Source organism: Toxotes jaculatrix, chromosome 13 (assembly GCF_017976425.1).
Source record: "Toxotes jaculatrix isolate fToxJac2 chromosome 13, fToxJac2.pri, whole genome shotgun sequence".
NCBI lineage: Eukaryota > Metazoa > Chordata > Actinopteri > Toxotidae > Toxotes > Toxotes jaculatrix.
Window position 1 is genome coordinate 24,111,170 of NC_054406.1, and position 27,006 is coordinate 24,138,175.

At 41.8% G+C, this 27,006-nt stretch overlaps 1 protein-coding gene across 1 annotated transcript; it reads right to left on the bottom strand.

The window, feature by feature from the left end:
* Positions 1 to 292: 292 nt before the first annotated feature.
* On the bottom strand, positions 293 to 27,006 carry LOC121191507 (ribonuclease inhibitor-like; the record flags this gene model as incomplete). The annotated part of the gene is made up of 6 exons (XM_041052674.1): positions 293 to 310; positions 436 to 627; positions 22,800 to 22,968; positions 24,021 to 24,194; positions 25,626 to 25,799; positions 26,852 to 27,006. Coding segments are annotated over 6 exons (882 nt in total), but the record flags the coding sequence as incomplete, so codon positions are not given.

The window sequence follows — 27,006 nt, forward strand, 5'->3', positions numbered from 1 at the left end:
TGATCATGACAGACTTAAATTGTCTGAGGCTGGAGATAATGTTTGTCTTCACAACACTGTAGACTTATTTAAATATAAACGATTTGTGGCTGAGACAGAATGAAATGCCTTGTAACACTTTATAAACATACATCAGAGAAGAAGAAAGGAAGGTTTGTGCTTTTACCTTCAGGCAGACAAAAGTTTAGGTTGACTCTTTTCTCTCTTTCAGTTTTTCTGTCTCTCTCTTTCACTATGCATGCTCATTGATTGTCTCTACATTTCTCCTTAAATGTGGAAGTAAATGAAATGATTAGGACAGAGCCTGTTGCTGGTCACAGACCAATAACACGAACTAAGTCTAATCCCACACGGGGGCCAAGCCTGTTTGAAGGAAAAAAGGTGGTGGGAGTGAACATGATGACGCAAGGGTCACAAAAGTATAATCATACTGACCTGCATGACCGAATGACCCATTCTGAACCCACCCAAAACACCTCGGCAGGACTCCCGTTGGGCACTGCCTCGACCTTGGGGCACCACACAGATGAGCCGGTGACTGGGGAGACGGGTGCACTTGCCACCGGCCATTCGCTGGGGGCTGTGCCAGCACAGGGCCAGGAAGGGGAGAAAAATCCTGGACTTGAACTTTAAAGGAAAGAAACCAACCGACAGGGAGTGATCTGTCCTGGGGCTCTCTCTCCAACATCCTCAATTTATCTTCACTTTTTCAACCTAGCAAAACCCAAATGTGCCTGCTGGAAAGGGGGCTCACCTTTATTCCACCTCCCACAACTTTTGACCGGGTGGAACTGTGCAGGGATCTCTACCAATATCACAAAAGGATCAAACTAATCGATTACTTCCAAAATGAGAACCCGGATGTAGCACCATTCACTCTGCCGTCAAACTGGGAACCCCCTTGGGACGCACTTGGCGGCAGAGTGAAAATGCTCATCCAATCAGACATACAATATTTAAACACCCACGTCGCCCCGCTGGAGAAAATAGATCCTAATACAGCGGAGGACAGACTTGCAATAAAAGAATTACAAAATAACCCCAACATCATAATCAAACCGGCAGATAAAGGGTCTAAAATAGTTATCTTGGACAGACAACAATACGCCTATGAGGCACATAGACAATTAAAGAACACAAAATACTACAAAGCTATAGATAAGAGTCGACCAAACACAATCACGTATTCGTGAAATTATCCAAAGCTTATACCACCTAAAGTACATAACGGCTAAGTAGAGAGACTTTCTATTTGGACCCAATCCACCACAAAATAGGCAATTCTACCTCCTCCCTAAAATCCATTAAGATCCGAACACCTGGACAATTCCCTGCGCAGTTCCCTCAGGCAGACCAATTGTCTCCAATTGTAGCAGCGCAACATATAATGTTCTACCAGCTGAAAACGCTCTCACTATAGATATCGACAGCTTATACACGAACATTAACACGGAGATGGGGCTCCAGGCTGTTCGGCGTTTATTCCACCGATACCCGGACGAACAGAGACCGGATGCCGAAATTCTACATCTACTCGAAATAGGTCTAAGATGTAATGATTTTGAATTTAACAATCAAAAATACTTGGAGGTCACGGCGATGGGACACAGATATGCTCCTTCCTACGCAAACATCTACATGAGCGAGTGGGAGTGTGAGGTGCTAGCTAAATGCCAATTAAAACCCACTTTATATTTATGATTTTTAGATGACATCATAGGAGCGTGGGAGCATGGGAAAGAGAGTTTCTACAAGTTTATTAAGGTCCTTAACAACCACCACCCTTCAATCAAAGTAAAATACAACTTATGGTCTGATAGAAAGGTTAGTACAATCCAACGCTTGTACTAACCTTTCTATCAGACCATGAAGACGTGTCACATCTGTGGGGAAAAAGTAGCCCTCGACAGCCTGAGTGCAGAGCAGCACCAATGCTACATCTAGCCTCTTCTGCCGGTGACGGAGCACAGTGAACGTCCCTTACTTGGTGTGCACCAAAACATGGAAGGGTGAAGAGTGGGCCTCTTACGGTTTAGACTGTGTGAGAGACTTTCTCCTGCATTTCAGGAGACCCCTTTACCAGGGATCCACATTTATAGCCCACAATGCTTGAGGTTTTGACAGCTACCTGATCCTCAACTGCATGATAGAACTGGGTTACAAACCTTCTCACCTCATCATGCACGGCAGTAAAGTTCTGAGTTTCATAGACCCTGATTTCCACTTAAAATTCATTGACTCCTTATGTTTTCTCACCATGTCTCGAAACGCTATGCCCAAAGCCTTAGGTTTTATTGATCAGAGCAAGGGACTTCCCTCACAGGTTCAGCTCAAAGGAGCGCCTGAGATACGTCGGTCCCTAGCCTCCGCCAAGCGATTACGGTGTAGAAAGCAGAGTTTAACAGCTGGTATGAAACAGCATCTCGGGGCATCTTTCACTTTGAAAAGGAAGCTCTGCACTATTGTAAAAACGATGTCAGTATCCTCTTAGGGCCTTACTTTGTAGATGGTTATGCCGGAATTGATGGTGTAAAGTACGCGTAGGAGTTTCTGGGATGCTTTTATCATGGCTGTCCTACCTGCTTTCAACCTCACGAAACGTGCCCATTGGCAGGAGCCCCCTATGAAGCGTTGCATGAAGCTACGTGTGAGAAATTACAAAGACTAACAACCGTTTATGGTGTTCGTACGATCGTCATGAGAGAGCACGAATGGTCAGAGATGAAGCGCTCTCATCCTGGGGTGAAAGCATTTCTTGAGCACTTTCGAGCCCCCGAACCACTCTCCCAGCATCAAGCTCTTTACGGAGGCAGGACCTGCGCCGTGAAGTTGAGACACACGGCGAAACCGTGCACTACGTGGACGTGATGTCTCTGTACCCCTATGTCAACTGTAGCTTTCCATAGCCGCTAGGTCACCCTACCATCGTATGCAAAGACTTTGACGACCCGCGAAACTACTTTGGGCTCATCAGTGCAGTCATCTACCCTCCTCGCAGGCTATTTTTTCCCCGTGCTGCCTTACAAAACATCTCGAGGTAAATTGGTGTTCACCCTCTGCCGCACGTGCGCTGAAATGAACAATCAGACCTCCTCTTGCGAACACGATGATGAGGCTCGAGTGTTGACGGGGGTGTGGGTCACCGTAGAATTCAACAAAGTTTGGAACCGGGATTACAGAGTCGCAGAGATGAACAAGGTGTAGCACTTTGACAGGCGTAGCGATTCCATCTTTGTCGACTACATACACACTTTTCTGAAAGGAAAGCAGGAGGCTTCGCGGTACCCCCCAGAGGCGTGTGATGAGGAAAGCAGGGAAAAGTACATCAGAGGCTACCGGTTCCATCAAGGTGTTCAATTAGATGCCAGCAAAATCGAATCAAACCCTGCCAGGAGACAGGTGTCTAAGCTCTGCCTCAACAGCTTCTGGGGCAAGTTTACGCAGAGAACTAATATGACAAGAACCGAGATAGTCAGCGACCCGGAGCAGTTTTTCCGCTTCATGTTTTCAGGGCAGTACTGTGTCAAGTACTTTGCCTTTCTCAGCGACAAAACCACTATGGTTCAGTGGAAACACCACGAGCGATGCATTATACCCCTGGCAGATCCAATAATGTTTTCACCGCAGCCTTCACCACTGCCTATGCCCATCTCAAGTTGTATGAGTATCTGGAACAGTACCGATACAGACAGTGATTTATTCAGTGAAAGAGGGAGAGTTCCCCTTGGAACTGGGTCATTATCTGGGGGATTTGACAGATGAGCTGGGAGGAGATAGCATTCAAGAATACGCTGCCGCCGGTCCCAAAAGTTACACCTACCAAACTAGAAATAGTAAAAAGGTAGTGATGTGCGTCAAGGGTATCACTCAGAACCAAGAGTGCAGCGAGCGAGTCAACTTTGATGGTGTGGAAGGGCTGGTGGAAGGTTATTTGGCTGAGTCTAGGGAGAGGAAGTGGGTGATTGAAATCCCTCAGCACAACATTTTAGGGATAAAAAGAGACTGCTGCTGAAAAAAAAATTCAGTATTTCAGAAAAAGTTTAGAGTGGTGTATGACAAAAGACATCTGTTTAGAAACGGGACGAGCCTGCCTTTCAGATATTGATTTGAATCGATCATATCACCAAGTTTGTGATGGAGGAAATTAACTTTGACCCTAGACTTAATGCAACTTTTTCATGTCTGGTGGTGGGACCCAGCGGTTGTGGGAAAACCTATTTTGTAAAAAGTGTTTCAGAAAATTAAAAGATGTTGTAAATATTGTACCTGAAAATGTGGTGTGGATTTATACTTCCTTTCAACCCATGTATGCTGTACTGCAAAAGATGAATAAAAATATTGTAGAAGGTCTGCCTGAGTCTTTTGAAGACGACAACCTGTTTCCTCCCGAGCAGAGTCACCTGATTATTCTGGACGATGTTATTTTTCAGGCCTCTGACCATCCCGAAGTGGTTAGAATTTTCACACAGTACAGACATCATAGACATATTAGCGTCATGATGCTCACTCAAAATGTATTTCATCGAGGCAAATACAGCCGCACCATCAGTCTAAACAGTAATTATATGGTGCTCTTTAAAAATCCTCGGGATAAATTACAAGTGAATGTATTAGCTCATCAGATCTTTCCGTCCCAAAAAGCGTTTTTTCTGGATAGTTTTGAAGACGCCGTCAAAGACGCTCATGGCTATTTAATCGTCGACCTCACACCCGCCTACCCAGAAAGGTACAGACTGAGGACCGGGATACTCCCCGGTCAGTGGCCTACTGTTTATGTTCCAAAACCCACATAAATTCCTCCTCCTCCTGTTGATGATAAATTACAAGGAGTTCTGAACGACAAAGTCAGCAAGGGGGGCTGGTCCGAGGCCCACACGCCCCAAAATACATCACCCAGCAGATGATGCAAAAGATTTTACAACTAATGTTTATCCTTTTTTTTTTTAGTTAATAAAAATCCACCAGCACCTGACGTTTAGAGTTGATCTCGAAAATGGAATCGTAACAAGCGTACACAATCAGAGTGGTAGTGTGGGGGAAGGGGAACTCTGAATCTCATCTCCAGTCTTAGATTTCCATTGGAAAGCGTTGTCGTCTTCTCCCAGGTTGAGATTTAATACAAACAAAGAGTAACCTGTGTTAAATTCTTGACGGTTGATGCTCAGAGGTTAATCTTTGAGATGCCTCCCAGTGGCCATGAACATGTTGTAAAACTCTCCCTATTTCTTTATATTTATTTCATCTCATGTTGTCTTGGGTGGGTGTAGAAAGTGACATTGGAGAAGGGGCATGAATGTAGGGGGTGGGGTGTAGGAAGTGATGTTGGAAAGGGGGCGAGGATCAAGTGGGCGGGTGGAGGAAGTGATGTCTGAAAAGGGACGGGAATCAAGTGGGAGGCGCGTAAGAAGTGACATCATAAACAGGGTGGGGCTCAGGCCACGTGGTCAGATCACATGATCAGGTCGGTCGGGGGTGGGGGGAGGGTTATCAATCATTTTGACAGAAGGGTGTACTCTTACTCTCTTATGAGATCCTTTGGTTAATGCACCTGTGCACATTTTTATTTCCCTTATCAATAAAATCTCTGCCTGAGATCATCTCTCCTCCATATGTTAGACCTGCTACTGTCAGTCAGGAGAGATTCAGGCATTCTTTTGCGCCAAATCTCATTCAACCAATGTTTTCTCTTTTTCTTTGGAGATGACATCTCAAATAAAATTTATTCTTTTAATAATTTTCTCTACATTTTAAAACACATCATGTGTTTTAACCTCCAGAGGATATTGAACTGCTTTATTCACGAATGCAACCCTTTTAGTTTATCAGGCTCAGCACTGAACCACATTACCTTCATTATTTTTTCTGGTTTCTATGAACAAGTGAAGGGTCATCAGATGTGACAAATTCAATGTGACTCCTGCTGCAGGAGGTTGTTAAAAGGACGAGAAAGAGATAGAAAAACCAAAGCTAATATCAGAGTGTGAAAGTACAAACATGGTGTGAAACTGTTTGGAGCTGCTCGTGTTTTCTTCTCTGACATGTCAGTTTTTTAGAACAGCCTACTCCAGACAGACATACATCATTCACCATGTCAAACTCCTTCCATTTCATAGTGATTGGTTTAACTGTTCTTCAAGGGAAGTTCAGTGACTTGGAAATTCTCTTGTATCCAGCCACTGATTTCTGCTTTTCAATCCTATTTTCTCAGAGACACTCAGTGTTGTTCTGTCTTCATGGTGGAGAGTTTCTGTGCTCACTCATCAAAAGCTGGATCCTCCAGATGCAGGTGTATTTATACTACAATCACCTGAAAGCCCTTGGCTGCACACAGGTGATCTCCATTTATCTAATTATGGGACTTTTCAAACCAACTGGCTTCACCACTGATGATTTAGATGTGTCCTGAGTGTTTTGTGTTTTACATTAATAATGAATTCAGATCACATTATTGAGATCTGTTTAACTTTGTCATTAAAGGGAGTTTTTTTCTGTTTGCGAGTGTCAAAAGAAATTAAATTCCATTTGATTCAATGTTATGTTGTTGTACAACATTGAATCGAAGGGAATTTAATTTCCAGCAGGTGAAACACCTGCACTTTAAATCAACAGCTACACAATGACATAAACATTTAACAGAAAAAAAGAAGAAGAAAAGTATCAATCTATTTAGATAAGAAATGATAGATTTTAGTGACACTTCCCAAAGTAAGTGAGTTGTTCTCTCTCACACACTCCTTCTCTCTCTGTTCTGGCCTCTTAAATAAAGCTGATAAGCAGTGGCAGTTATTTCTATGGTAATTCACCAAAGAAACACCTCACACATACTTAGGTCATGAAGCTGGAAATCAGATTTCTGGCCATGAACAGGGCTCAGTAAACTAGACTTTATGTCTGGTTCAGTGAAGCTGCCTGACAAACTCTCCACTTGTTAAATGAAGTGATTCAGTTACACTGACATTAAACAGCTGTGAGATTCAGCCAGTGGGATGTGAAGAGGAAGCAGCAGATGAAACACTGCTCTTAAGGTGAGTGACATACAGTGGCTACAGGAAGTATTCAGACCCCTTCAGTTTTTGCAGACTTCACTGTTGTAGATTTAATTTTAAATAGATAAAATCAGCATTTTGTTAATCAGTCAGTATAGATTGAAAATGGACCTGATTCACATTTGGTTAATTATCTATTTGAAATTTATTTGATTTTGTAATTTAGCAATAGGATGAAAAAATACAGCACAGAAACTTCTCTCTTCACCATCTTTTAGTGGAGAGCGTGGTACAAAGTCATGTTAGGAGCCGACAGTCTCTCCCTCCTTCCTCGTGTTTCTGGGAGAACCTCCCTAGTGTTTCTGGTTTGTCCCCTGTTTGTCTGTGTTCTTGTCTGTGTGTGTGTGTGTAGGCCTGGGTGTGGTTGACTTACTTTGGGTTTCCCTCCAGAGCTCCTGCAGTGTATTAACACCACTTCTTCTCTCCACACCATGTTGTCAGTTCACAGTAGTGTTAATACTCCTGTTAATGATAATGTTTGATGTGTGCAGGTGGATAAAGCTCAGTGTTGATTAAACTGAAGAGTGATAAACTGGCTATAAAACTAAGTGACTGACTAATAACCAGAGATTACAACATCCTGAAGAAATATTTCAGTGTGACAATGAAAACAAGAGCCATGAACATCAATATCTGCCTTTTTCCAAAGAACTCAGTCTTTACTACAACAGTCTGTCACAGAAACACACTCTGCTGCACAGCACAGTCTAATCCACTGCACTGCTTTCTCCAGCAGACAGAGACTCTTCCAGCTGAGAGGTGACAGAAAGGAGGGAGCTGTTAAACCTGCTGAACTCTGACAGAGAACTGAACTGACCCTCCTCTTTGTCCACTACAATAAATCCATTCTGTTGGAGGAAAACCTTCATTCCACACATCAAATGTGTGTTTTCATCTAGAGACACAAACAAGTTACTGTCCACACCTCCAGTCTCTCAGCTGAGGAAAAACATTGCTGAAAGGATTTTGTCAAACACAGATTTGCCGTCAAACAACTGAAGGCAAAAAGTGACTTTTAAATGTAGAAAATTCATCAGGATTAATGTTGTGTGAGTGTTTTAACCCACTTTACAGTGTGAGCTTGATAAGAGACTTCTTTCACAGCTTCTGCTGTTAAACTAATGTGGATGTTAACTCACTTTTTGATAATATCTTCAGTTAAAACACAATCACATGAGCTGCAGCCAAACCACAGGCTCCTATAACTGCACTTATCATCTCTCTGAATTTCTTTTTCCAACAGACGTTAAACTCCATGAAATGATCAGGAAGTCAGTTTGGACGGAGTGGACAAAACACACACTTGGTGTTTGTTGAACTGACTTCAGGTTTCATACTGCTCAAGCAGAAAGATTGTGACTCTACACTATCCACATGCTGAGCAACACACTGCACTAACAACATGATACACTGTGTTTGTGGAAAACAGCATCATTGTCATTGAGCTGATGAGTGTCTGTCTCATTTATTTTCCTCTTATCTGTTTTGTCTTTGTCTCCATCTATCTGTCCTCTGTCTCTAACAACTCTTCATGTGTCTGTATGTGCATGTTCATTTTAAAGGCTCAGGATCGTTTCCATGTGAACAGGCCTTTCTCTGGAGGAAATATTTGCCTACAGTGGTGGTCCTGCTGCTGTCTCCCTCCACTGCTCTGTGATCTGACTGGACTCCAGTCCAACTCATTCTTCTGTCTTTACAGGTTTACAGTTACAGAGCAGCTGCTGCTGTATTTTATTGCTTCTTATCAGTCTCACCTCCTGCAGCAGGAGCCACATCCCATCTCTCAAATCTGATGCTGCTTGTCCACAGAAAGTCAACAATGAGAATACTGAAGATACAGCTGCCTTCCAGGAACAATATGAAAACTTCAGTAGTATAAATTATAGAGCAACACAAGAGAAATGAAGAGATGAAAACCAACACCAACAGCAATCACGTCTACAAATGTTAGAAACATTCATTTTCATGAGTTAGTGATTTTCTCTCCATCTCCATCTAAACCTCCACCTGAACATCACATACAAAGGAACATTAGTCAGTTTGTGTCTCTTCTGTATCATTTTCAGCAGGTAACCAGCCAACATTACATCACCTTGATCTATGACAGGATCCTGTAACATTTATTGCCTCAGTGTCACTGTAAATCTTTTCCTTATTGAACTTCATATGCAGTCTGTATATTTGAACATGTCTGTGCTCAGAGATTCACTTTGAGTTATGATGTTTGGTCTCAACTGCAGAAGTAAACTGGCAGAACAGTGAGACCTTAAGTGAGATTAGTTTCTTCGTGAGCTCATTATCAAGTCTGTCGAGGGCACAGGATGAAGCAGGATGAACAGTTTGTATTTTTAGGTAAGAAGATTTTTTCCACAATCCCAGTTTTCATTTAAAGCACAGACTCATCACTCTGCCTCCACAAAGGCTCTAATCTAGTCACACACTGCTTCACAGTCAAAGAGAGAGAAACATATAAATAAGAACAGCAGATAAAATACAAGAGAGGAGCAGATATAGAACACAAGTGTAAACATAAAATACTACGTTACCTAAAAACCTGTCTGAACAGATGGATTTGTATCTGCTTTGTGAAAGAGTCCACAGAGTCCACACACCTCAGACTTACTGGGAGATTATTCCAAAGTTTAGAGGCTGCAAACTGGAAAGCACAATCTTCCTGAGTCTTAAAACATGTCCGAGGTACATTTAGAAAATCAGCACACTATACAGGGACAGTGATACACCTGGATGTGTTTCATCCAAAATAAAAATTCTTCAACTAATACTGTATGTCAGCTTTCAGGGAGTCTGAAGACCCCAACCACCAACAGTGTGAGCTGCACACTGAATGTGATATTTCAGAGTTCTTTGAATTAACTTCTTCCCAGTTAAGCAGGAAAAGTTTGGTTTGCATTTTCAGTAACATAACACAGCTCTGATATGGCTGTAACTGATCAGTAAACAGTGACATAAGGCTGATATCCCAAAGTACAAACAAGAGCACAGGAGTGAGACTAAACTCCAAACTGTAGAGACTGAGGGAGAAGCTGCAAAAGTCCTGAGAGCTGAAAACAGAGAGATGTTTTAGAACAGAGCTTTCTCTCTAATCTTCAGCATAGATACACAAGTTTAGCTACTGAAGACACAGCTAAGGAGAGGAGAATGTTAAGAGTTGGCAATGGCCGGCTGTGTTACCAAGCCGGGTCACAGCAGCAGTGCAGCCATCCCCTACTACCCTGGAACATTGTGTTCCCAGAATGCAGGTTTACTTGTGGTTCCTAAAGTCTCCAATAGAGAGAATGGGAGGCAGAGCCCTCAGATATCAGGCTCCTCTACTGTGGAACCATCTACTAGTTTGGGTCTTGGAGGCAGACGCCCTCTCCATGTTTAAGAGGAGGCTTCAAACTTTCCCTTTTGATGAACCTTATAGTCAGAGCTGAGTAAGGCTTTCCTGAATGAGCCACTAGTTATGCTGCTATAGGTCTACACTGCTGGAAGACTTCACATGATGCACTGATTTCCTCTCTCCTCCTCTCCCTCTCCATCTGTACACATTCATATCCCATTAATATATGTTACTAACTTGGCTTCTTCTCTCTCCCATGGTGTTGTGCTTTCTCGTCTCTGCAGTTACTTCCACCTCCAGAGCTGCAGAGTCTGGATCTGTGGCTGCAGGCAAACTACTGTTCCACATGCAAAGCACTGGTGGTTGATCTCCAACATAAATGATAAAAAGACTTGGAGGACGCCTGTTTCAACTATATAAGTCAGACTGCTGAAGCCTCATGTTTGCTTCTTTTGAACTTTGGAAGTCCCTTTTACACAGGACATGGACTGTGGATTTTATGCTCCATCATTTAGGAGGATCCAAAGCAACAACCACAAATGATTTCAATTTACATAAAAAGACAAACTTGTAAAACAAAAAATAGGCACTTTTCCTTTAACACAAACCATAATGCTTTGATGGAAACCTAAGTTGACAATATTAAAATCTCACAGATACAATCAGCATAAATAAACTGAACATGTCCTGAAATCTTTGGGCTGAAGTTCTTGTGTGATTAGACATCATGCCAATTTAACAAACATCCCACTGAACTGAAACACTGACATCAACTAAAAAAGGTTTTGACTTACTGAAAACCTTGGACGTGATCTGGACTTTCCTGTAGTTTCCTCTTGTCCTTGTAACAGCAGTAGCTCCTCCCTTCCTTGGATAGTTTTAAGTTTTAATCCTTTATTCCCCTAAAGCTGGGGGAATTTATTCTCTGTATTTTACTCACACAAAGTGAACGAAACACATATGCACATGCACTAGAGACGCTCTGTATAAGGAGCCCGGGGAGCTGGGGTAGATTGGTGCATTGCTCCTTCACCATATCCATATTCATTGTGCGTATCCACTGTGCTTGGTCGAGGAATTGAACCAGCGACCCTCCGATCTCTGGGCGGTCCAAAGTCCAAAGCTCAACTTGCTGTGCCACGGCTGCCCCCAAAACGGGGACTTGAACCCTCAGATTAAAAGTCTGATGCTCTACCGACTGAGCTATCCGGGGTCTAAACTGAGCTCTTCGGGCTCAGTAATTGGTCAATAATTGTGCAGAAATATCTGAGTGGTTCTTTCTTCCTAAATCATGAGCAAGTCCTGTCCAGTCCAACTGTTTCTGCTCCTGTTTGACTTCTGAACTTGTCTCTGGCTGTGTGTCCACTTACTGCAGCCTGTGACATCAGACTGTAGAATGTTGATACATCAAAGACATCAAAGGGCAAACACACGCTCGCGCGCACGCGCACACACTTGTCTTACTATAGTTGTGAGGACACATGTTACCATAAGTCATTCCCCTGCCCCTTAACCTAACCTAACCTTAACCATCATAACTTAAAGCCTAACATTAACCAAAACATAACTCATACTAATGATATTCAATCTTCTCAAAAATACCAAATGAATTACAACAATAAGCACTCAGGACCATTCAGCTGGGTTGGTGAATTCAGCACCAAGGACAGCAGCAGCTGAACTGTACACAACTACATGTACTAACACACAGCAAATTCACAAAGTACTAAAATCTGGAGTCAGGCAAAAAAGTGTGAAAGAGTTACATTTCTGGAGTTTATTTTATAACTCTGACTACAGTTTGTGTTAAGGTGTACACCCAGGCCGAGCTGAATTTTGGACTTTATTCCCTGGTGTTCAGGATCTGGTTTTAACTCTGTCCCTGGAGTTCACGACGCATTTTATCGCGGCATGAGCAGCACAAGGAACGTCGTCACAAGGCTGGTAAGAGCATGATTTTTATCAGAAAGTACTTTAAATGTGTGATATTTTGTCATTGTTCTCACTTTATCTACTTACATAGTACCGCTAATGACTGCGAACTTGATGTTGAACGTAACCCCATTGCTTTTACTCCATTATTTAGAGCAAGTAGCTCCCGCAGCATTAGTTAGCTAACTGTCCTTAGCTGCTATTGTGGAGCTGTTAGCTTTCACTCAAACGTTAATGTCGGCCATACTGTCTATGGCGTGTGATGTGTCTGTATGACGGTAATGACAAACTGTTTGATAAGCTTCACAAATTAATGACGACGCGCATCTTGAAGGTAATTAATACTGTTTTGGAAATAACCATCCAACAATGCAACCGCATGTCGCTGTTTTAAGAGAATAATTTCCGGTTCAACGGCGCAGACGCAGCTGAAAAGTCAGTTTTGGCTAGCATGCTAACAGTTGAGCTTATAAACTGTAGCCTTGCTGTTTTGAACAGCGGTGAGAAACGTGTATTTTAACAGTGTGTAGTTGGGATAAACTTTAACTTGAACATGTTATTCTCAGACATATGACATTTTCTTCCTTTATGTCAAACCAACATGTTGATCAAAGTACAACATGGAGGGAAGAAGAAGTACATTAAACTGGAAGAGGCTTGCTTCTCAGATTTTCTCAGTGCAGGTCAGTCAGATGTTTAGTATTAAATGAATAAAGATGTAAACATGTTGTAACGTGGAGTTGTTATGGTATAGTCCAGCAGAAGTTTCTTATCCCAGAGACTACAACACTGAAAGACAGATCAACAGGGAGCAGAGGTGGATGAGGATGTTTCAAAGATCTGTGTTTCTTCATCTACAGTGATGATGGTAGGACATTTAAACATTCATATTTTGCTGAACTTATATTTTGAGAGATTTGTGTCTTGACACAGACAAAAATATGTGATTGTGAGAAGTGGATGATAAGAATTCCAAAGTACAGTATTTAATCAGTTCATATTAAGCTGTATGTGTTGTCTGCATTTCAGACCTCCCATCTACTGAAGCATCTATGAACCTGGCTGATCGTTCAGACCTGACAGAATATGTGACCCTCACTACTTGTGGTAAGCAGAGTTATAGGTAATGGTAATGTTTTGTCTTGAGACAGGTAATATCCAGCCAGGTCTGTGATATAGTTTTAATGTGCTGGACTTTAGATTTTATTTGCCTTATACTTGTGTGTGTGTGATCTTCAGATCTAAGTGTCCTGCAGCAAGGGTGTGAAGGCTCCTCCTCTCCAAGTCTGACAGATACACTGTCAGTCTCAAGCACTTTAAGCAGAGACACAAGTGATTCTGGATGCCAGCCTTTGATGGACAGTGTGCTTGCAAAAAATTCAATTGTTTTCCAACTTGTATACAACTAGATTTTAATCATTATTTGAAATAATTCCTAAAAAATGCAAGTGATATGTATGTAATAGGTATTAGATGAATGTATTTGCCTACAACATAGATCTAAGTGTAGTTGTAAATGTGTTTATAATGTTTTCTTTTTGAGAATGTGGAGCAAATTCTTACTTCAAAACCAGCAGAGATGACTGTGATTAAAGAGTATGAAGAGACTGGAAGTTGAAAAGATTCCACCACACAGTTACTGGTTAATATTATTGACACTCACATGCATAAAGTCACAGATACTATTACACTCTGATCTTAATGACTCCTGGAGCTCCAGGTTCTCCTGTTGTTGGTCTGTGTCTGTGACTCCACCAACAGTGGACTGACACTGGACCTCTAGCTGATTGTGTGAAACCCTGTGGGAGAAAACCCACAAAAAAAAAGAAAAAGGAGAAAAAGAAAAGTCCACAAAGTAAGGACCAAATCTCAATCCTCTAACCTTAGTCCTGTGAGAAATAATGCTCCATCTTTAAGGAACTGGAGTCCTGCCTCAGTGCCAGAGTTGCCACACGCAACTGGCCTAAGTGTAAGGCCCTTTGAGTGATTAGATCATTTCGCGTAAATAGACTGAAAAAGAAATGAATCCTGTATTTGATTGACTTTGTGAATTTTTTCTCAGCAGAAGACTTGAATACTTAGAAGTTTTTGGAAGAAAACGATTTAGAGAATGAAGAGTAAAAGAGTAAGGTGTGGGGACTCGGCCAGACTTGGACTCAGCTTCAAATGGCCCTTGGCGGGGTCCACAGCCTGGCCAGAAAAATCCACATCAATCCCCCTCTTCAGGTCAGCTCTAGTGGCACTGTACCATGCCCTATCACCTGACCTGAAGGTGGAGTCAGGGACTCTGAGGAGTGACCAGATGTGGGTGTTCATCCAGGCTTTCTGATTGGAGAAGTCCTGGATGAGTCTTTTTGTTGTCACATGTTCCACAGAGAACCTGATGTAGTTCAGTACAGCTTCTGTGTGTTCAGCCAGGTCCTCGTGTTTGAGGAGCTCCCACTCTGTCTGTGAGAAGCAGTGTTGGAGCTGAGTGAGCGCTTCCTCAGACCAGCTCCAACACTGCTTCTCACAGACAGAGTGGGAGCTGCATGAACTCATCTTCAGGGGATTCCTCACCTGTTCAAGATACAGAAGAAGAAAATGGGACCTTTCTGTACCTGGAAACAAAAACTAATGAAGAGGTTATTAGTACATGACACTGCAGCCAGCTGATGTCTATCTATCTATCTATCTGACACATCAGCCTTATCTACCATCAGATATGGACAGACGCAGCAGAGCACTGGTTCAGCTATCAAATGTTCTAACATGTAGTCTCTCTGCTCTTCCATCTTGACTCTTTCCTACCAGCAGCCAGTAGGAACGTGGTTAATATACTGAGCATCCCCCACATCCATGTGATGCTGAATCAGGCTGGTGTGTGATGGTGTATCTGAGAAGAGAGACAGGAGAGAATTAAACAGCTTCACTGGATCTTTCCTCTGAGTGTGTGATAGATAATCTGACTGATCGTCCGTCTACGAGGTTCAGATGCTCAGAATAGTTGAGTCTCTCTGTTTAGGTGAAGATAAGACTCCAACGAGCTGAACAGGTTCAACTGTCTGTGGAAACTTCAGAGAAAAAGTGAGCACAGTGATGGATGAAAAAACAGAACTGCTGCTAAAGCTGCTGAAATACTGAAATATCACTACAGTCATTAGACCAATTGTTACCACTTACAGTTACCACTTGCATTGTTTATTCATCTGACAGCTAAATGAATGTGTGTTCCTCTGGTTTCAGGCTCCAGAGCTCAGGAGATGTGAAGGTTTGGGTTGTAAATCACTCACATTAATTCAGACTGTGAGACTCAGAAACTGACATAATCAGAGCACTTTAAATCTGTGCACTCCTGACCTCTAGTGGCTGGAGTCAGTGTGACATGCTCTCACATAACACACCTAATGCACGTTTGAATTTATTCATCACTTAATAAATGTACATTAGAATTTTAAACATTAATTTAAAGGAAAATGAAGAAAAAGAAAAATTCTTTAGATAAACTAAAAATTAGGTCAGAAAAGAATAAAAAATCATCCCCAAAAAAAAGCATTGTACTTTTGATTAGTATTTTCTGTTGTGTATGTTCTGTCATTATACTGACATATGAACTGCCTTTTACCTCTGTCATGGAAGTCAGTTTGGTCTCAATCGACAGAATTATTACATTTAGAAATGTTTTCAATGGTTGAAATACTTTTCTAAATACTTTGGGACTTATACAGGTTTTGTGCATCTTAGTACATAAGTCCCAAAGTATTTAGCAAAGTATTTCAACCAGCTAAATGCTAATTCATTTTTCCTTTTTTTTTTGACTTTAGAAGAAAATCAAAGTTTGAAGAAAGGAGTTGGAAAAAGAGTCAGGGTAAATACTTACCATGACTTTTTTTATTAAGCGTTATTAAATACAATTAAGAGTTAAAATGTATCTTACACACTAAACAGACTAGAAACTTATCTAAACAGTAAAAAGAGTAAAAAGTCATAACTTACTACTACATCTATGTACTAACATGCAATAAACATATACACTTTTTTTTTTTAGGAAAGTGTAGAAGAAAATGAAAGTTTGAAAGAAGGAGTTGGAAAAAAAACATTACTTTTAAATACTAAAAGAGAGAAATTCCAGTGCATCAAAAGCAGAGGGACGGTGAGCACCAGGCTGGGGGACGGGCCAGAGGGACAAGTGCATGACGTCATCCTGCTGAACGTGGACCACAGGCTGTGGGAGGACTCTGGGCTGGATCATTTTACAGAGACAGAGAGTGGAGGAGAAGGAAGGTCAGACTGGATCAGCTACACCCTTTAGACTGCTGCAGCAAAGTGGGACAAATGAGTGTGGTGACCACTGAGCCAGGATAAAATGCTTCTGACCAACACAAAGACAGGAGGCAGGTGAAAACCAACACTTGTCTATACATTTAGAGCACTGACGTCCTGCGGGACACTGTCTGGTATGGTCTGTGGAGCAGAGGTGAAGGGCTGGGTGCTGTGGCTCTGGTCCAACAGGACAGCAGGAGTCTCATGGCATCTTCTTGCTGAGGGCTCTGGAGCTGGTCTCCTGCTCCCTTGGTCTCCTCCTGCATACAGCAGCCTGTTAACAGAGATGGACACAGCGAGAAAGTCAAGGTCCAGGTCAAACTAGTTGACTTAAAGTCCTCTCAGACTGCTGCTGTAACATCAGTGGATTCAACACGAAGCTCTGAGGAAACAGAGCAGAGGTGCTGTTACACACAGCAAACGCCACATATTTAACACGTGTGGATGCTGCTCAGGACGACAAACACTGACTCGCTCGATCGCCAGATGAGACCGAGTGTGGTTTACAACCTCGGCCAAACAATGAGCTGCTACAGCCCACTCCACAAAGCCCCCATTCACAGCAACAGCCAAGGAAATCACACATGTAACACTCCAGCACACACCTCCACTCCACACTTCCACCATCCACAGCTCTCATCAACATACAACCACTCCCACTGGTCTCTGAACAGCAGCCACTCATCAAACTTACTGATCACTTTGCATAAAGCACCGACCGAGGCCCAACCAAATGCACACTCAGCACAACCGTTCAGCATCAGGAGGACAAACAATCAGTGGGACGGCTGTCTGCAGGACAACCAGAGAAACTGAAGACAGGTGTTTCTGCTGCTCCCAGCAGAGGGACAGAGACCCACATCAGGACTTTACAGGCAAAACCACATCTCAGCAACGTGGGGATATGATGTGACTGGCAGCCATGGCAACACTGGACAGGACCAAGTTAAACTGACAGGATGTCAGTCCTGGAGGTGGGAGGCATCGCCAGTCTGTAACGTTTTACTATCTAATATCTCCACTGACTCCCTTCAAACTAAATGCAAATAAACTCTTTCATGTATAGTAATAAAGGAAAAATCTATTTTTTCCATCAATCCCTCACAGTTCAGCTTCAGTAGTGACCATTTGTTCAGAATTAAAATCAAACTAGAAACAAATTTAAAATCAAAAGGAAAATAATGTGCACCAGCAAAACAAGTCCACTGTCTACACAACGTCTTTGTCTTTTCTTGAGGGTCATAACTGTGTGATTGTATTAGTGTAGAACTTGATGGGTTGATGATTAATAATTATTTTGTATTTTTCAACTAATCATAAAACTATTTATAGTTTTATGCCACATGTGCTTGTGAGTGTTGGTTTCCCTTCAATCTTACATGAACATTTTATAATATGTAACCAGTGGAATCACTGAGGTTAATGACAATTATGCTCATTTAAAAACATTAGGTATTAAAGCACTAAATCAAACTAAAGATAATCTTCAAAATCTGATTATTTCAAATCAGCACAAGCTCATAACAAATCGAACAGGATCCATATTTTTGCCCAGACAGTAAAAGAAAGGAGTCTCACCCTGTTGGTGCCGGTGCTCATCTGGCTCCTGGTGGACTCTCTCCTCCAGCAGCTGTGGTCACAGAGGTGAGAAGGCAGATCACACATCTGGAAGCATTAACACAGAGTTTAGGATGGGGCTCTGCTTAACTCATATTTTTGACTCAACACTCAATAAATGTGTTTCTCCCTTCAACCTGCTGAGCTCACTGATGTTTCCCTTCATTAGAAAAACATTTTTCTACTCTGTGTGGAAATGTCCCTTTTTTTTCTCTTTCCTTTCCTAATTTATCTGCTTATTTCTTTATTCATTGCTGTAATGTCACATTAAAACTTGACAGTACAGAAACAACAACAACATTAAAAGTCATCACTTATACACTGGCCAATAAAATAATGAATGTGGGTTCATCTACAAAAAAATGTCCGGCTCAAAGTGGAAACTACTGTATCTTTAAAAGCAGCAATTTACTGAAGGTGGAGGATGAATGCAAACCTGTGCAATATGCAAGATCTGATTTTAATAAAATGATGCTGAGCTTCTGTAACACAACAGATTGTGGAGGATACTTTTGTTCCATTACTCTGTGTGAATTTACAGCAACCATAGCAGCTCATGCAGAGGCACATTAAAGGCTTTACCATGCACAGTGACTGTAATCCTGACTAAAAAACTAAATACCTGAGGCTGTGATGTTCCTGGTAAGTTTATCCTGCAAAGAAGATCAAGGGAGATCATGGCTGGATAAAGTCACTCTGGGCAGTGGGGGCAAAAATGATGTGTGGCCCCACCTGAGTCCTCTTTACCTCACTCTATATGTCCTACACCAACTAGTGCTCTTATGATGGAAAACTACAAAGCCTCAGGTTTGATGTGTGTTAGTTTAAGATCATTACAAAAAAGAGAGAGATGATAGAGAGGCTCTCTCTCATCATTTCATTTGATATTTATAAAACTGAGACACACATTTCAAAACAAGGGGGTTTCAGGGTCTGAGGACCTATAGGACAGCCTGCTTGGCCTGGTTGGCAGTTCAGCCTTGAAAGTTTCCAGTTTGTCTCTTTTTCTTGTACTATATGGACACAAGGCTCATTTTTTAACACAGCATAGTCCAAATTTTTTATTTGTCACCTTTCTGTTCAGGGCTAGTTCAGGTTTCCCTCCCCCTTCCTTTTGTATCCTGTATGTCCCCTGCCTTGTGTGTATTGTTTGTCCACGTTTGTCTGTTTGGTCGGTGGTGGTGTGTGTGTGTGTGTGTGTGTGGCTCTCTTGCCAGGATTGAGCGTGGGGACGTCACGTTCTCAACCAGTAATTGACACAGCTGTTCTGATTCTTGTACTTACCTTGTCCTCCCTCTGTTCCTGTAGGATCACCTGTCCATTCTCCACTGCCAGGATAATCATTCCCGGACACCTGCTCCCCCCGCTCCATTAACCATTCCACCCATTACCTTCTACCTGCAACGGACTTTGCCTTGCCTCAGCCGAGAGCAGCCTCACTTCCCCACCACGCCATTTTCTCAATAAAAGTCAACTCTGCACTTCATTGTCTCAGAGTCCTGCATTTGGGTCCTTCCTGGTTAACACGGTTGCTTCCCACTTCGCCACAACACTTTCATCCCATTAAATGTGAATGAGTACCATCATTTTTGAAGCTGTTGCACAGGCGTCTACCTGTATGTGTATTTTTCCTGTTGTTGCTGTCTCTCATTTGACTTGTTTACTAATAGTTTATACAATAGTTTGATCGAGTGTAGTCAACATTTCACTTTTTTATTTTTTTACACAAGCTGATCTCCTGAATCTATTCAATATCCCATATATACATTGTATGTTTATTTTTGTTATAAACAACCAGTCCATCTGTAACTTCCTGTATTGTTCACTTTATTGCTCTGCTTGCTAAAAAAAAAAAAGAAGGGATTTTAAATCTCAGTGGGTTCAAATGATTGAAAATAGTTCTATTAGTTTCAGAGACTTGCAGTTAATACCCACTCTGTTTTCCTGTTTCAGTCGTTCTCTCTCATCTTTTCTTGGAAACCTTCATTTTTGCTTCCTCAGAGTTAAAAGCCAACACCTGGAAGTCACTGATCTGAAACAAGGACAATAAAAACATACAGTGGGTACGGAAAGTGTTCAAAACCCCTTACATTTTTCACTCTTTGTTAAATTGCAGCCACTTGCTAAAATCATTAGCATGGTCATCATTTTTTTCCCTCATTAATGTACACACAGGCCCCCATATTGACAGAGAAACACAACATTGTGGAAATTTTTGCAGATTTATTAAAAAAGAAAAACTGAAATATCACACGGCCATAAGTATTCAGACCCTTTGCTCAGTATTTAGCAGAAGCACGCTTTTGAGCTAATGGCAACAAAGAGTGAAAAATCTAAGGGGGTCTGAATACTTTCCATACCCACTGTAAGCTCATTATTTCAGATTTATTCATACAAAAGTCAGTTATCACCATGGGTCTAAAAAAGCTACAGTGACAGATGCAAATAATGAGTGGACCATACGGAAAAACATGTGTTTCTATCACATTAACCTGCAGCTCTTTCTTTCCAACACTGATGCATATCATATATCATATATCATATCATATCATATCATATGAGTACAGGTGAGTGATGTCTGTCGCGTTCAACAACATGATACCAGGAAGTCAAAGTGGAAGCACTGGGATCTAAAATCATTCTGAGATGGATGTGACTTCTCTCTGTTAGTTTCAACAACATAGTGTCTCAGTATTCAGAATGAAATCCATAAATAAATGAAGATATTTTCAACAGCTAACTGTTGTTGTGAAGACATTTGAGTCGCAAGGACTTTGATATGTATTTTACAAGTAAATATATATATATATATCAGTATTAACATTTATACAAAACACAGTGCAGTTTATGAAATGAGTAAAAATAGTTCTATGCAGCAGAATAAAATATCCAACATGAAGCCTGTCAGTCAGAGCAAGGTAAAGAGACTGAAACATATTTCATTAGAACGTTCATCAGGACTAAAGAAGAAGAAGTATGGTGAATAATAATATATGTCTTGTGTACTTTGTACAGCAGACACATAATGATGCCTCAACTTACTGCATAACTATGAACCTCCAAGATCTGCTCCATCACACCACATGATGGAACGGATTAATCTGATTTATCACTTTGGGTTCAGCATCTGTGAATGAATAAAAAAAGACAGAGTCCAGGTGGAGGGTGGAGGAGGTGGAGGAGTCTCAGTGTGTCTGCAGAGACTGTGTAGAAGGACAGAGCAGCAGCAGAGCAGTCCAGATACACTGATGATTCTCTCTCAGATCCAGAGGAACACACAGGGATGATGGTGGACTTGACAGTGGAGCTGTTCTCAGAGCAGTTCAGACTGCAGCACTGAGAGTCTTCTCCACTTCTTCTGGTTCCTCTGTCAGTCACTGCTGGATGAAGCTCTCCTCTCCACTCTACCTCCCAGTAACATGGACCAATCAGAGCTGCTGCTGCTTCAACCTCTCTGGATCATCAGGACACAGCTCGTCCTCTCTCAACACACACACTGTCCTCTTCACTCTCTCCTTTAGAAAGATCACTACCTCCAGCTGTTGAGAGAAGAAGACAGACAACAGAGGTGATAAATCAGTGTTTACAGAGACTCACTTCATCAGCTGTCAGTCACTGATGCAGCACATCCAGTATAAAGAGCAGCAGGGACTTCAGTCCTGTTCAGAGCAGAAGTGGAGCAGCTGTGTAGTGTAGCAGCTTCCTCTCAGCTCTCATGTTAACGTATTGGAGTGAAGACACTGAGCTGGAAGCTCACACACCTGCAGAGACTTTTAGCATCAAGTCTGTTTACTCTGAACATTTCACTCAAGTCCACAGTGGAAATAAACTGCTGAGTCATGAAGCTTCATTACTGCACAAACAGTTTAGTGATGGATTCACTGCTGTTACATGTCAACTCATGTTCCATTTAAAGAAAGAGTCTCTGTGTGTTGATGAACATCTGATCTGCTTCTGAAATATCAGCTGACAAATAAACATGGAGGCTGTCACTGAAAGTATCTGACAGATGGACACATATACAGATGTGATCACTGGACTTCAGCAGAGGTTCTGCTCTGTATCAGACCACATGCTGACAAAATGTCATGATGCTTCTCTGAAATCAGAGCCAGTGATTTGCAGGCTGCAGTCAGACTGATCTCAGAGCTGTGACAAAGATCAAACTCATCAGTTCTTTAGTGTTGAAATGAGACAACAAACAGTCTCAGATTAGATGTGATGGTAGGACAGTTGGACCAATGAGGACAACTGTCTCTACACATCCTGTGAGGCTGTCAGCTGTGATCCAGCTTTATTTCCTGTTGACATGAACACAACAACAGATCACAATTAGCTTGTGGCTGCTGTGATTGGCTGACTGTCCTCTGTGTCTCTGTCTTTCTGTCCCATCCTGAGGCCTGTCCCCGTTCTCCTCTCACAGCTTCAATGAGGAAAGCAGCCACTGAGAAGGTTGGAGGTTTACAGGAGACACTGGATCTTTGCTTTGATACAAACTGTGTTTAGTACAATACTGATGAAAGCAGCATGGACTGACTCCAACCCTCTACTGACCTCAGAGTCTCCAGTCCACAGTCTGGACTCTGCACAAGATCAGACAGATGATTCACTCCTGAATCCTGCAGGTAGTTTACACTCAGGTCCAGGTCTCTCAGATGGGAGGGGTTGGACTTCAGAGCTGAGGCCAGAGAAGCACAGCTGATCTCTGACAAACTGCACCAACTCAAACTGAATGAAGAATAAAAGATGTGAGTTTAGGAGACAAAGTTCCTGCTTGAAAGCGTTGAGTGTTTCATCATCTGTTCAGAGCTGAAGAAGGTTGAGAATGTACAAGTTTGGAAAATGGAAACTCCAAACACCTGAACCAACAGGATGCAGCTTAAAAACAGTCAGATACTAAAAGTCAAACACAGCTCTCATTAATATTAATGACAACATGCTGCTGCTTCAATAAAGACATAGTGACTTCAGCTCGGTAGCTTTGTTGTCCCCAGTGTCTGCTGCTTGACCTTGTCCTTATGAACAGTCAACTTAGAAATTTAAAGGATGGAAGCAACCTGACGCTCACTGTATCCCTCTGCCAGTAAAGCCAGAATTTTCCTCTTTTTTCTCTCTTTTCCTCAAACAAAACTTTTCTTTTCAACTGTTTTGCCATGGTCAATAGTTATTTTTTTGATTGCTATTACTTTTGAGGTACTACCAGCACTGTTTGTGCCATCCATCCAGTCCTATTGCAAGAGCATAGTGATGACCACAGCAGTGGTTTTTATACTTTTCCTCATTAAATAGGATTTGGTTCAGGTGATCACCTAATCAGTACCTCATTAAGTAGACTGAGGTGTGCTTGTGTTGGAATTCAACATACACAGGAATGGAATGGCTGTCATACCTGTAGAGATATTGATTTCAGAAGAATTTGCAGTGGTCTCTCAATTTTTTCCAGAGCTGTATCTGAGTCACTTTGACTTTAGTCTCATCACTTTCTAGTCGTGTTGGAAGAAGAAAATACTGAATATATATTTGTTGATGTGAGTGTGGAAAAAACTTGGATGTGATTTAAAGAGTGAAGCTTTTTTCTTGTTAAATGAAGCTTTGAAATCTGTAGCTCAACATTGCTCTGCCACAGTCAGTGGACTAAACCACAGAAGAAGAAAACAGACTTTACCATGAAGATCCTCAGTGTGGATCAGTATAATATCAGTGTGATGTCTGCACTTTACTGTCAGCACAACTTTCACATCATATTCATCTCAGCACACAAGTAAACAATGGAGTCTGACCTCAGAGTCTCCAGTCCACAGTCTGGACTCTGCAGAAAACCACACAGATGCTTCACTCCTGAATCCTGCAGGTTGTTTCCACTCAGGTCCAGGTGTCTCAGATGGGAGGGGTTGGACTTCAGAGCTGAGGCCAGAGAAGCACAGCTGATCTCTGACAAACTGCAGCCCCTCAACCTGAATAAAGAATAAAAGATGTGAGTTTAGGAGACAAAGTTCCTGCTTGAAAGCGTTGAGTGTTTCATCATCTGTTCAGAGCTGAAGAAGGTTGAGAATGTACAAGTTTGGAAAATGGAAACTCCAAACACCTGAACCAACAGGATGCAGCTTAAAAACAGTCAGATACTAAAAGTCAAACACAGCTCTCATTAACTTCAGTCACTATAAACATCACAGATCATAAAGCAAAGAGTGAAGAAACATTTCTTTCTGTCTTAATGTGGAATATTTGCTTTGTATGTGAAGAAATATAAAAGTCAACTGAAGGTGAAGATGAAATTGTTCCAAAGTAAAGAGTCAATTAGCAAGTGTTGGATTTTGAATCTTCATTCAATGAGTTTGAAATATGAAGCTGAACAAGATGCTCAGTGTGGATCAGCATCAAATCTCTGAGCTCAAATCTCCTTCAAAAAGTCCCACATTCACACTCAGGTTTAACAGTTTGGAAGAAAGTTTTCAAAGTGTTCACTAAGGTTTCAAATCAAATCTTTCATATTGTGTGAAATCATAGTTTGAGCCTTTGATGTTTTGAGTGTGACTGAAGTTTGTGTTGAGAGTTTGAGAAGCTGCAGACATTCAGCACATGTGCAGTGTGTTGAAGGAGACATTTCATCACATTCCAGTCATGTGTCTTTGGTCCAAAGCAAGTTCAGCTTCATCCAACACTCTCTGCTCACACATTTGAATCTGCTGTTCCAGCATTGCATTCTGGGATTCCTGGCCCCACCTTCCTGGTGGCTGTCAGTGTCCCACAGTTTGTGTCCCTGTGACAAAGACACAGTGGGACGTTGACACCCAGTGGGCTCAGTGATTGGTCGGCTGTGTGGAGCTGAGAAAGGAGCCAGGGTTTGAACTTCTCTCTCTGCTCTGTTTTCATTGCTTCCACAAATATTTGTGTCCCTGTTCAGCTCAGCAGCTGAGTGTAGCTCTATGAATGTCTTCAGGAGACACTGTGTGAAAATGTCCTCTCCGTATTTAAACCATGGTGACGTGTCCTCTCTGTGACAGCAGGCTTTTCTCTGTGCCTGTGAGTGAGGCCATTGGGAGCAGCTATGAACACTTGTGCCTTCAGACCTGCTCACACGTGTTGTACAGATCAGTTCTTGTCAAACATCCTGATCTCAATGAGACTTTGTGAATAACACAAGCTCAACTCAGTCAAACTGCTGACACTGTCAATGTGGACTGTAAGAGTCAGAATCCAAATCATTTTCAAAGCTTTAAAAATCACTTTGAAAATCAGAGTCAGCACTTTCACAACTTCCTTTCAACCATTTCACACTTTGAATGTTAGAAATTCTGAAGGAGATTTGACCTAATAAATACTGAATAAAGCACAACTTTCACATCATATTCATCTCAGCACACAAGTAAACAATGGAGTCTGACCTCAGAGTCTCCAGTCCACAGTCTGGACTCTGCAGAAAACCACACAGATCCTTCACTCCTGAATCCTGCAAGTCGTTTCCACTCAGGTCCAGGTGTCTCAGATGGGAGGGGTTGGACTTCAGAGCTGAGGCCAGAGAAGCACAGCTGATCTCTGACAAACTGCAGGAACTCAACCTGAATAAAGAATAAAAGATGTGAGTTTAGGAGACAAAGTTCCTGCTTGAAAGCGTTGAGTGTTTCATCATCTGTTCAGAGCTGAAGAAGGTTGAGAATGTACAAGTTTGGAAAATGGAAACTCCAAACACCTGAACCAACAGGATGCAGCTTAAAAACAGTCAGATACTAAAAGTCAAACACAGCTCTCATTAATATTAATGACAACATGCTGCTGCTTCAATAAAGACATAGTGACTTCAGCTCGGTAGCTTTGTTGTCCCCAGTGTCTGCTGCTTGACCTTGTCCTTATGAACAGTCAACTTAGAAATTTAAAGGATGGAAGCAACCTGACGCTCACTGTATCCCTCTGCCAGTAAAGCCAGAATTTTCCTCTTTTTTCTCTCTTTTCCTCAAACAAAACTTTTCTTTTCAACTGTTTTGCCATGGTCAATAGTTATTTTTTTGATTGCTATTACTTTTGAGGTACTACCAGCACTGTTTGTGCCATCCATCCAGTCCTATTGCAAGAGCATAGTGATGACCACAGCAGTGGTTTTTATACTTTTCCTCATTAAATAGGATTTGGTTCAGGTGATCACCTAATCAGTACCTCATTAAGTAGACTGAGGTGTGCTTGTGTTGGAATTCAACATACACAGGAATGGAATGGCTGTCATACCTGTAGAGATATTGATTTCAGAAGAATTTGCTGTGGTCTCTCAATTTTTTCCAGAGCTGTTTCTGAGTCACTTTGACTTTAGTCTCATCACTTTCTAGTCGTGTTGGAAGAAGAAAATACTGAATATATATTTGTTGATGTGAGTGTGGAAAAAACTTGGATGTGATTTAAAGAGTGAAGCTTTTTTCTTGTTAAATGAAGCTTTGAAATCTGTAGCTCAACATTGCTCTGCCACAGTCAGTGGACTAAACCACAGAAGAAGAAAACAGACTTTACCATGAAGATCCTCAGTGTGGATCAGTATAATATGAGTGTGATGTCTGCACTTTACTGTCAGCACAACTTTCACATCATATTCATCTCAGCACACAAGTAAACAATGGAGTCTGACCTCAGAGTCTCCAGTCCACAGTCTGGACTCTGCAGAAAACCACACAGATCCTTCACTCCTGAATCCTGCAGGTCCCTGTTTGCACTCAGGTCCAGGTGTCTCAGATGGGAGGGGTTGGACTTCAGAGCTGAGGCCAGAGAAGCACAGCTGATCTC